Raw genomic sequence first — 11,840 nt, 5'->3', positions numbered from 1 at the left:
CATATATCTATGGACATCATAATATATGTAACAGATAATATAAAATAATAAAAAATACTAAATAAATAATAAGTAAGAAGAGTACATATTATATTATATGTGTCGTCTGATTAGCTTAAAAGACTCTCATGTAACTACCATGATGAGGCACTGTACATTTCATCATCTCGATGGAAAGGAATCACTTGCTACCTGCTCGAATCCACATCGTCTCTTGCGTTAGTAGCTACTGTGCCTATTATCATCGTATACTTATGGCTTCGCTGCTTGGAAAGGCTATACGTAACTTTTGAGATATGTCAATTAAATTGACATCAACCTCAAATCCATACCTATAACTTTCACATCCACGTGCACATTTTAGATATGGAATCTAACCCGTATTCATTTCATATCCAATCCGATCGGTGAAAAATAGATGCCAATGTGAGTACTGTGATTACCCTATACTTAAACAACTATAAATTACTCGATTTCGTATTGACATATGAAAATTATTGGTCCTATCAGCGTCACATTATGAAATTATTTTTTCATAGGATTATAATATCTTTGTATGGGTGCATCAAGAATTAAATAAATAAATATTTTTTAATATATAAATGATAAAATATTTATTATAATTTTTTATTCATTAAATATTAATCAAAAGTTTAGATTTTTTTATAGGAATTCACTCAAGAAATAATTACTTTAACTATATATATAACTTGTGTCACATTTTGAAATTTTTTTTCATATCAATACAATATCTTTCTATTGGTGCACTAAGAGTTAAATAAATATTTTTATAATTTTTATTTATCAAATATTAATAAAAAATAGTCATATGCCTTATCGAGAAATATAGTGCTTTCCACTCAAAAATAAAGTCTAATTGAATATATCTAGTGATAAAAAAAATCTACTCTCCACTCTCTACTCTCTACTATTGAAAGACTATTTTGAAAATAAAAAAAAAGTTTAAGCAACACGAACCTCTATAAATCAACTGTAAAACAAATATATGTATAAAAGTCAATCATCCTATTAGCGTATTTCAAATATCCGAAACAGTAACTAGAGAAGCTTTATCTTGTGGGATCGGTTTGTATTATCCAAACAATGAATAGAGACAAACCTATATCATACTCCCAATAGCGTATAAAATGGTATCCCTCACTTATCAAAGTGAGAATACATTTCTCACAATAACAGACGAAGGAACCATCATGTTTTATGGCCTACGAATCCCCAAAGGGAATCGTTCTACTTGCCCTTAGTAGAGAAACAAATTCATTTCATATTGGTTATGTCTATATAATGATGAAATTGTAGGAAAATCTAGGGGCGATATCACATGCGCAGCGGAAGAACAAAATACAAAAATCCTAAATTTCCCAAAATGTGTTCATTGTCGTGCGAAGATTGTTGCGTAAAATCTACGAAAATGAAAACCATGCATGAGAAAATTATGTTACATAGGGAGATCATATATCGCTAAATCGTTGCAGATCTATAAGAGTGGATGAATGAGGTCAAGCATCCTCCTCTCTAGCGGTGATCCACACAGAATGACTGCAATGACGCTCTTCAAATCTTCAGGCCTACTATCTGAGGAGGAGAATGGGAGAGGAGAATAGGATGTGGTAACTTAGAAGCCCTAGCTTATGGGTCTTTAGTTCCCTCCTATTTATAGAGGCCCCCGATTAACCCTAATGAATCCTACCCTATTTGGTATTAGATCTTCATCTAATTACCCAAGCCTCTTAGATTAGTAGGTCTCAACAAATAATCTCTTATTAACTTTTATTGGATCTCATCCATGAGATCAAGAGTTTATTGGATATTCAATAAGATAGGGGCTCCAGCAGATATCTCATATCTGAACCTCTACTCATCGCAACACCTATCATATGTGTGTGACCCTCTATGCTTAACATTGAGCTAACAGTGAGTCATACCTGTTAGAACTCCTTCTGACTTAGTGAATTATTATCTTTATAATAATTCACTCGACTCATCGATGTAGACGTACTAGGCTACTACGCCGCAGTCCCTAAACGATACAAGAGAATCCGATCCTTTGGACCTATCTGAGCTCAGTTACCATGTACATATAGTCTCTCAACTATCTAATATCCAAAAGACTATATACCAGACATGGTGCTATCAAGCTCATACGGTTTTTTCTCGAGTCTCGCTCTAATTAAATTCTCCAAGAGAACTCTTTTTCTCTCAATCCGAATGACCTTGGTCAAAGATTTGTTTGAGCAAGAATACACGGGATATTCCTTTCAAGATATCAAGCGAATGATCTTCTATCGACACTCAATAGCTCTCGTAAGGTTAGCAGCCACTCCCAATTATTGGTTGTATTAGATTTAAATTTTCAAACCTATAAATCTGACATCAAAAAGTGGCGTACTCATCCTTGGAATCTTAAGTTTAAGGACCATATGCACTACTGAGACTACAAAATCATTGTTTGATAATAAGGCATCATCAATCATCCAGTATTCCATGAGCGGATCAATTAGTGAACTCATTCTCCAATGAGCACATGCACTGTATCCTTAGTGTCTCCACATGAGCAACTATGAGACCAACTGTCTCCATCATATGGATGAGTATACAATATATTAGTCTGTCCGATTATCTCAATGTTCCTCTCGAGTAACCTATGGCTATGATTATTTATGGTTTGTGTTTAAAGGCGAATTGTCTCATTATCATAATCTCATCACAATCCAATTTCTATTTCACAAATCCACGAACATCACAATATATATGCATATATACAACAAATAATATAAAGTGAGAGAATGTCATAATAATATAATAAGCAAAAAGAGTGTATATCATTACTCATGTGATTGGCTTGTATGACACCTATGACTAACAAAAATAATTTATTAAAATATATCAATTAATCTTTCAAATATTATTAATATCAAATAATATTAATTAGTATTTATTTGACTTAAACTTGTCATAATTGATCCAATTGAACTCAATTTAACTATAACCTATTTGAACTTGTCTCAAATCCTTACCTTACATTAGTATAACTTATATCATATCGAGTTTAATTTAGGTTAACAAATTTAAATAATTCAAACCTATTTGAAATCATATTGAATCGATGATCAAATATGATTTGATTCAATTAATTTTTGGATCAAAATTAAATAAAATAATGATAATGAGTTATACTACATGATATCGGGCTAAATTGAGTCAACCCATATATTAGTTATATGCATTCACGTGTATCACACTCATTGGGTTAAGTTAATCTATCATATGGGCTGACGCTTGACTTGCGGGCTGGGTCTAGCCTATTGACTGAGCTTGACATGTTAGTTAAACTTAATCTATAGGCTGCGATCTAGCTTGCAGGCTGGGCCTAATCTTATTGTTGATTTCAATTTAAATTCTAATCAATTCTTTCAAATTTAAAATATGACATAATGAATTTATAATAAAAATATTTAACCATTAGCATTGAGTTACTAAAATATAATAAAAAAGTATTTAAAATTATGAGAAAATAACATTCCTAATCAAATATTATATAAATACAATAAAAATCAAATATCATCATGTCATATTCTTTTTTTTTAATTACCACCGTATCCTTTAAAACCACAGTATGCCTTTTCTATCTATTGTTATTCCATTACAGTTTTTTTACCATCCCATAAGATTAAAAATTTACGAGTTAATCTCAATCCAAGCATAAATTCTTTTATATATCCTCTCAAATAAACTATGAGAATAATTTCTCATCTTTAGTGCCACATCTTTCAAAAGCTGTTGGGAGAAATATATGAGCACTCATGATACTTATTCCACTGTGACCAAGATATCGAGATATATGAACTATAAATAAAAAATTAAAATTTATTTTTCAAGGTTCGTTCCTCCACATGCAACTCTTTTCCATATTTAAGTTTCTTATACAAACAGGACCAAAGACTCTCAATAGTGGCTATATAAACAATTATTGTTAAATTAAAAAAAAACTTTAATTTTTATTTCATTATTTGGGATCAGATATGACTTTAACCACTTATATTAAAAAATAAACAATCAAACATAACTTGATTTTTTATTTTATTTCTATTAGCATGGAATGAGGCATAGTGTTGCGCCCTTCATTTCATCTTCTCATTCTTTCAATCGATCAGTGTCACACTTTCTATCTATTTTAAGTCATAAAAACAGGACGCAACCTCCTTAGAGTTAGAGTGAGTTGGACTTAACCCAAAATTCGATCAGGTTATAGAAGCCCCATATTTGATAATACAAAGTGCATGTATTACTTGATAATCTTCTTGATTAAATAATGAACAAAAACCAAAAAAATTAAATAAAATTAAATAACTTGGTTTGTACACAAACCGAACCACGGGAGATTCGCCTGGATGTGGGGGCCCGACTCGTGCGTTAACTGAGGGCGGTGGTCCCCGGTCACTGTGTTGGCTCCAGCTGGCTTATTTCCGAGCGCCACGGCGACCTCCCCTCTTTTGCCCTTTCTATATTTTCTTACTATATTTGTTTTTTTAATTGTTTACCTTCAAAGAAAAACTAAGGCGTCTAATCTTTACTTTATTCTCCTTACGGCGAACCGGCACCAAGTCCACCATACCCACCAATGGGCTTCCGTAACGTCGGCTTCGAACTCGAAACTTTTGGACGTGGACGCGTCGGTCATTGTGCTTTTTCCCATCAGTTGTCGTCCGCAGCCAGGGAAGACCGACACACCGGTCATAAACCCAGGGACCCACTGGAAAATCCCATACTAAGCACCAAAGGATGAGCGTAAAACTGAGTTCCCTCAATTAGCCCAAGCAGCGAAGGAGGAGCCTACCCAAGCCGCACAGCATTGGATGAAACGACGGAGAAACGAACGAGGGCTTCGGGCCACCTACCCCTCGGACCCACAGCACATCCGACGAGAATACGCCAACTCGTCCCCAACCGTCGGATCCCCACCATCAAGCGAAATCAAAGGCGGAGTCGCCAAGCATCCGACGGCCCAACATAGGGAAGTTTCGGGGGCGGTGGGTTTACCTCTTCTGGCAGCCGTCCGATCCTCCGTATTGGGGCCCTGCACGATACCTAAAAATGAAGAGGAGGATGGGCATCACTCACAGGAGTTTGTTCCCTCTTTCCTACTCCCCCACCCCACCCCTCCCAGCCCCACTGTAGAGACTTGGATAGGAGGGAAAGAAGAAAGAGACAAAGGCGAAGGCTTTGGTTGCGGACATGGAGTCATCGCCCAAGGAGGACGACGCCGGCTCGGGGAGAGCCAGCGGGGGAGGTGGAGTTGGTGGCGGCGGAAGCGTAGCGGTGCCGGTCCACCACCGGTTGATCGCCCCAAAGCCGGAGCCCATGGAGTTTCTGGGCATGGGCGCGCTACCGATACTGCGGCGACCCGCCGCGAGGACCAAGGACCGGCACACTAAGGTGGAGGGGCGGGGGCGGCGCATCCGGATGCCTGCGGCTTGCGCCGCGCGGATCTTCCAACTCACCCGTGAGCTCGGGCATAAATCGGACGGAGAGACCATCCGCTGGCTCCTCCAACACGCGGAGCCGGCCATCATCGCGGCCACGGGGACCGGCACCGTCCCGGCCATCGCCACCGTGGTTGACGGCGCGATCAAGATCCCCACCGAGGCACCCTCTTCCTCATCCGCCGGGCTAACGTCCACCTCCGGCGAGGACGAGTCCGCCACAAAGAGACGGAAGAAACTCCAGCCAACGCGGGCGGCGGGGAGCGGCTCCGCTTCCGCCGGCAGCGCCGTTACGGCTTTCTACCCGGTTCAAGATCCTTTACTCCAAGGTGGAGGCTCCATCTCCATATCGACGGGACTGGCGCCTATCGCTCCGACGGGGGTGGTGCCGATGTGGGCAGTGGGAGGCGGCGCCTCCTGCGACGGAGCGAGGGTGCTACCGCCAGGGGCGCTGTGGATGCTGCCGCAGCCTACCGCGATGGTCGAGCCGTCGGGCCAGGCGCAGATATGGACGTTCCCGGCCGCGTCACAGATCATCAACCTCGGCGGACCTCATCCCATGGCGGCCACCGCCGTGTACCCGGGCGCGGCGCCGGGTCCCAACGTCGCAACCGCCGCTGGCGGAGGCGAGCCAAGAACAAACGAACAAGCGGTTACTTCCACAGACGGAAAGAAGCAAGAGCTACAGCTGATGGGGGGTGCGAGGGGCCGCCGCCGAGATGCACTGCTGGAGACGGAGGAGGAATCCGACTCGGATGCCGAGGAAGAACCGCCATCGGAGTCGGATGCCGAGGATTAGGTTTCGTTTTAGGCTCTACCTTTTTCTAACTTCATTTTCTTCTACTGAGCTTTTCTTAACCTGTCGTGCTGTGTAGTTCATCAGGAAAGGCGATGAAAGACTGCTCTGTTTTTTGTCCTCTTACTTTCTGGGTAACAGGGAAGTGCGCACGTGGGCACGTGACGGATATTGTATTTTAATTTTATTGTATCTATTTAAATGCCCCTTTTTCTCCTGTAACGAAGTTTTGGGTGGTGCGGGAGGCGGTCAAAGCGGCTCCTTGGACCGCGAGGGTAGGCCGGGCGTGGGGTCGTATCGTGGGCCCCAAGATGACGACGGAAGGCGGCATGTGCTTTTGTAGATGGGGAGCCTGGCCGGGGGTCCGTACGACGCGTGTCCGAGGGTGAGCAGTTATCGGTGATGGGGTTTCCTGTCTCGGCGGAGGCGGGGAAGTACTACGTTCCCCGGTCAGCACCGAAGTGGACCAGTCGTGTTCGACGCCTTTCAAAGGTTGCTGTCATAGACTCGAGATGGGAGTGACGCCCGAAGCGATACGTTGACACTGACCTCACGTGTTTCGTCGATGGAATCTGTATCGTGCTCTAAGAAAAACTGGGGATCACGATGACACTGGCGTGTTGCTGTAGAGGATCATCTAGTGTTATGGGGGGGGGGGGGGAAGGGGGGATGCTACAATCAGGACGATCCGACGGCCGTGTTTAGGATCAGGCACAGTAACTTGTGATGGAAAAAGAGATGGTTATGGGACCTTTTTGATGGTCTGTACATCCAACCCCATCGTTGGTGTATCCTTTCTTCCATGGTACAGGTTTTGAATGAGTTCTATTCCTTTGGTTCAGACCCATGGAAGACCTAAAACGACTGCAGTTGGACTTGCTAGATTAGGTCATTTTGGGAGTTCCTGTGTTCTTTTTGTTAGGGATGTTCCATTTAAAGCGGAGTGTTGCCGGTCCAAATGAAGAGGTATGTGTATGAGTTCTTCAGGGTGTCCGTTTATGAGTGTTGGAAACACATGAGATATTGGATTAGTATTAGAATTGCTCGAAGTGATTTACTCGAGTTCCTGTTTGGTTTTTGGTCCCATAACTCGATGTGCCAATATTATGTGGTGAAATTATTTGATCCATTTTTTGAGTGTTAAAGTTGAGCGTTTTAATAAACAAATATTCTTTTAGATTTCATCATGTTGACATGACATACAATTGGACAATTAGACATAGGGTGAGGGCTACTTGTCCATTTCAATGCACAATGTACGTTGCTTAAGACAAATGCATCGTATATAGAAAATATCTTTGTTTGCTATGGTGCATTAAGCATTTCAAATATTGTTTACCATATTTGAATGCATAATAAGCAAGTGGACACCTCAGCTATATCAAACATTTGCGATGATTTTCCTAACCTAAGCAAACATTCTTGCGGGATTCTTTGGCATCAAATGATTCGGATAGTACTTTTTATCATCGATGAATACATCGAGCATTAGAGACCGTTTTAATTATGTTAAACACTTTAAATATTTTTTTTATATTAAGCGAATGTATCATAAGACGTTTTAGATTTTTTTTTTCTTTGGGTTGAGACATCATATATAAGAAGATGTTTTAGTCATCATATATAAGAAGATGCTTTAGTTATCACAAGGAGATGCCTTGGTCGCTTCGGATATATTTGATAATTTGGTGTCTTTTTTTTCTTAGGTAGACGCATCATGCATAAGCAATTCCTTTTTTTTTTCTTAGGAATTTTTTTTTTATCTAAGTGGATACATTTCATGCAAGGAGACACTTTTATCTAGGAATTTTTTTTTAATTTTTCTCCTTATATAGTACTTTAAATTTTTTTAAATCTAAGAAGATGTATCGTATTTTAGAAGACACCTTATATATTTTTTTTGTCTGATGAGGATGAATTGCACAAAAGGACATGCTTTCCATGATTAGGGTGCATCGAACACTTTGGTGTCTGTCTTTACGCATCATAATACACGAGGATATGTTATTTTGGTTTGTTGGAGTGTATCAAACCCTCGTATGTATGTATGTATGTATGTATTATGTAAATGTATCATGTATAAAGAGATGTTTTGCTCGATTAGAAATGCATAAGGTGCTTCAAGATAGTTCAATCGATTTTTATGTTATTTTTTATTAATGATACTAAAAATGATTCAATAATTGTGATGTCATAATTTTTTTACTCTCGGATAAGCATAGTCGGAGCCAAGTCTGATTGGGATTGGTGTGATCATGTTCATATCGTATTTGGAGCCCGCTAATGACTGTAATTGAAGCCCGTATTTGGGTTTGAGGTTGGTGTGGTCAGGCTCGTATCTTATTGGGGTTGGTCACACGTGGGCTTAATCTGGGTTTGGAATGGGTACAGTTGAAGCCTAAGTCAGACTCGTTCAAATCGAATTGATTGTGGAGCAATCTTGAGGATGATCGGAAGACACACACCCAATCGTCTTCTAGACGGATACAAAGACTTACTTAGAGCTCCGTTCGACGGTGCAATGCTCCCTCATCAGAAAATAAGAAATATTGCCTGATAAATGGGGAAGATTTAGCAAACAAGCCAAAGAAATGTTCAAATTGCTCCGTCGTCAGCAGAACTAGCGGCACACATTCGCCTAATTATCTTCGCCGAACCCCAACCCACCCCAATCCCAACATCCTCATAAAGAGGCCTTCCTCCGCTCGCTCCATCCATGGATGCAATACCGCTCCTCCTCTCTCCTCCCCCCCTCGGCCGTTAACCCATTACGTCGCCCGCCCCGCCCCGCCCCGCCCCGCAGGCACCCGTCGGCTAGAGGAAGAAACACCAGGAGGAGGAGTAGGGTTCGGCTGCCGCTATGCGCGTCATAGTCCCGCTCCAGGCTGTGGTGCAGGGGAGAGGTGGCCTCGTCCTCGGCTCCCTCATCCCCTGCGCCCTATTCTACTTCCTCCAGCTCTACATCCGCCGCGACCGCCGCTCCTCCTCCGCCTCCAACCTGCCCGAGCTCGCTCCCATGCCTCGTTCGCTCTCTAGGAGCCTCCTCTCGCCCCGCGGCTCATCCGGGCCCGCGCGTCTCTCATCGCGCGGTGCTTCCGTCGCCCGGGAGGATGACAACCCCTACTACGTCGGCCTTAAGAGGTGCGCCGAGGATCCTTACCATCACTCGTCCAATCCCCGTGGCTTCATGCAGCTCGGGTTGGCCGAGAATTGGGTGGGTGTTCTTCCTTCCCTCAGTTTTTTACTATTTGGATGGCCGATATAAAAGGATTTGGCCCACCGTTTGGTGCTCATCTTCGGTACAGTTGTCGTTGGATATGATCCGAGATTGGTTGGTCGGTAATGTAAAGGAGCCATTGCTGTTAGATGAGGAGGGAGAGTTGAGTATCCACGGATTGGCGACGTATCAGCCTTATGATGGATTGATGGATTTGAAGATGGTGAGTAAAAGTTCTCTGCTTTTGTTTTCTAAGTCGATTAATTTCGTTAATCTTGTTAATATTGGTGCACATTCTTCAAGTCTGTGTTTCTAATAGATTTGACGAAATTTTCAATACGGTTTATGATGTAAAAGCTAATGGGAAACTGGGCATGGAAACATAATAGACGACCACCGATCTCCCTTTTGCTGCCCATCAATTTGGTCCTCATCAAATATTCCTCTTTTTGTTCTTTAGTAAAACTAGATGCAAAGTTAAGAAAATTTGTATGCATTTCTTTCTTTGTAGTAGTATAATGAATACACATATTCTCATAAAAAGTTGATGGCATAACAAATGTTGTGAATTAATTTCAGAAATCTGATTCGTACGACAACATGTTGCCTTATGAAGCAAAACGTATCTCATCAGCCATACCCTTCCACGAATTGAAAGCTTCTTAAATCCAATTGTAGGAGCAAACCGAATGATTTGGCAATATCTGTGCATGTCTTTCTTTGTAGTAGTATAATGAATACACTTCTTCTGGTGAAAAGATGATGGCTTGGCACAACAAATGTTGTGAATTAATTTCAGAAATCTGATTCATACGAGAACATGTTGTCTTATAAAGCAAAACATATCTCATCAGCCATATCCTTCAACGAATTGAAAGCTTCTTAAATCCAATTGTAGGAGCAAACCAAATGATTAGGCAATGTCGGTGCATGTCTTTCTTTGCAGTAGTATAATGAATACACATCTGGTAAAAAGATGATGGCATAACAAATGTTGTGAATTAATTTCAGAAATCTGGTTCGTATGAGAACATGTTGTCTTATAAAGCAAAACATATCTCATCAGCCATATCCTTCCATGAATTGAAAGCTTCTTAAAGCCAATCGTAGGAGCAAACCGAATTATTAAGCAATATCCATGTAGATGATTTTTTTTATGTTAACAGACAGACGTTGCAGAGGTCACTTTAACACACTTCACACAGTTGTGTCAACCTTAGAAAGCTGCATCTAGAATTTTATATTTATAGATGTTAACAAATATAGGTGTATTAGACACCTGCATGATCTGCATTTGCAATCTGTTATTTTATTTTCGAGAATTGTGAATGTTTTTGAGTTAGTCTTGTTGTGAATGCTATAACTTTAAGATTTGGATGGCAGATTTTACTTTCTGAAATAACTTTCTACCCATGAAGAATATCTACAACATAGGCCAAAAAAAAAATTCAAGCCATGCATACATTTCGTTGCCCATTATGTGATTTTTTATATTTTTGTATGACTGCCTTTATACATATCACAGCTGATTTCTTGCTTGTGAAATTTGCTTGAGTTATTATCTTAGGTAAGCGATCATACATGTCTAATTCGTAAATCACTACCCAAGAGTTTTCTATATCTATTCCAGTTTGCAAGTGGATCATTGTCTTTTGTCCAATTTTATATCTGGCTATGATATTTTATTATTATTATTATTATTTTTCATGTTAAGAGTTGTTAATCTGATTTTTCTTTTTAAAATCTGGCATATAAATCTAACATCACCTTGAGATTGTTCATTGTTTTTCAACAGGCTGTTGCTGAATTTATGGGTCAAGTCATGCAGGGATCAGTTTCATTCCATCCATCACAAATTGTGTTAACTGCAGGTGCTACTCCTGCAGTTGAGACACTAAGTTTCTGTCTGGCTGACCCTGGAAATGCATTTCTTGTTCCATCACCTTATTACCCTGGGTAATTATTATTTTATCCTCTAAGAAAAATTTCATTATTACAAGTAAACACGAAACTAAGAAGCATCCAATGCAGGTGGGATAGGGATATCAAGTGGCGAACTGGGATAGAACTTATTCCTGTTCCTTGCAGAAGCACCGATAACTTCAGCATAAGTATCGCTGCTCTTGAACTAGCATACAACCAAGCAAAGAAGCGAGGTGTGAAAGTTTGTGCTGTTCTTGTCTCTAACCCCTCCAACCCAGTTGGTAATCTAATAGATCGGGAAACACTATATGATCTTCTGGACTTTGTTATGGAGAAAAACATACATCTGATTTCAGATGAAGTCTTTGCTGGATCAACATATGGGAATGATAGATTTGTAAGT

The 11,840-nt window shown here is 40.5% G+C and overlaps 2 protein-coding genes across 2 annotated transcripts in view; both read left to right on the top strand.

Moving 5' to 3' along the window:
- The first annotated feature begins 5,156 nt into the window (after positions 1 to 5,156).
- Positions 5,157 to 6,514, top strand: LOC135633268 (transcription factor PCF2-like). Its single transcript, XM_065142555.1, has one exon. The coding sequence runs from the start codon at positions 5,254 to 5,256 to the stop codon at positions 6,298 to 6,300; it is 1,047 nt and encodes a 348-aa protein (XP_064998627.1). The 5' UTR covers positions 5,157 to 5,253; the 3' UTR covers positions 6,301 to 6,514.
- Positions 6,515 to 8,896: 2,382 nt separating this feature from the next.
- The window catches only part of LOC103977981 (1-aminocyclopropane-1-carboxylate synthase 6-like), a 4,166-nt gene continuing 1,222 nt past the window's right edge, over positions 8,897 to 11,840 (top strand). Inside the window, exons 1-4 of the mRNA XM_009393668.3 lie at positions 8,897 to 9,511; positions 9,603 to 9,737; positions 11,310 to 11,470; positions 11,546 to 11,840. The exon at positions 11,546 to 11,840 is cut by the window's right edge and continues 1,222 nt beyond it. Coding sequence (XP_009391943.2) covers positions 9,158 to 9,511; positions 9,603 to 9,737; positions 11,310 to 11,470; positions 11,546 to 11,840 — 945 coding nt within the window. The 5' untranslated portion in view covers positions 8,897 to 9,157. The remainder of the gene's footprint in view (positions 9,512 to 9,602; positions 9,738 to 11,309; positions 11,471 to 11,545) is intronic.

This window comes from Musa acuminata, chromosome BXJ3-3 (genome assembly GCF_036884655.1).
Source record: "Musa acuminata AAA Group cultivar baxijiao chromosome BXJ3-3, Cavendish_Baxijiao_AAA, whole genome shotgun sequence".
Lineage (NCBI taxonomy): Eukaryota > Viridiplantae > Streptophyta > Magnoliopsida > Zingiberales > Musaceae > Musa > Musa acuminata.
Note: the sequence above shows the minus strand (reverse complement) of the source record. Positions and strands in the feature narration are given on the sequence as shown.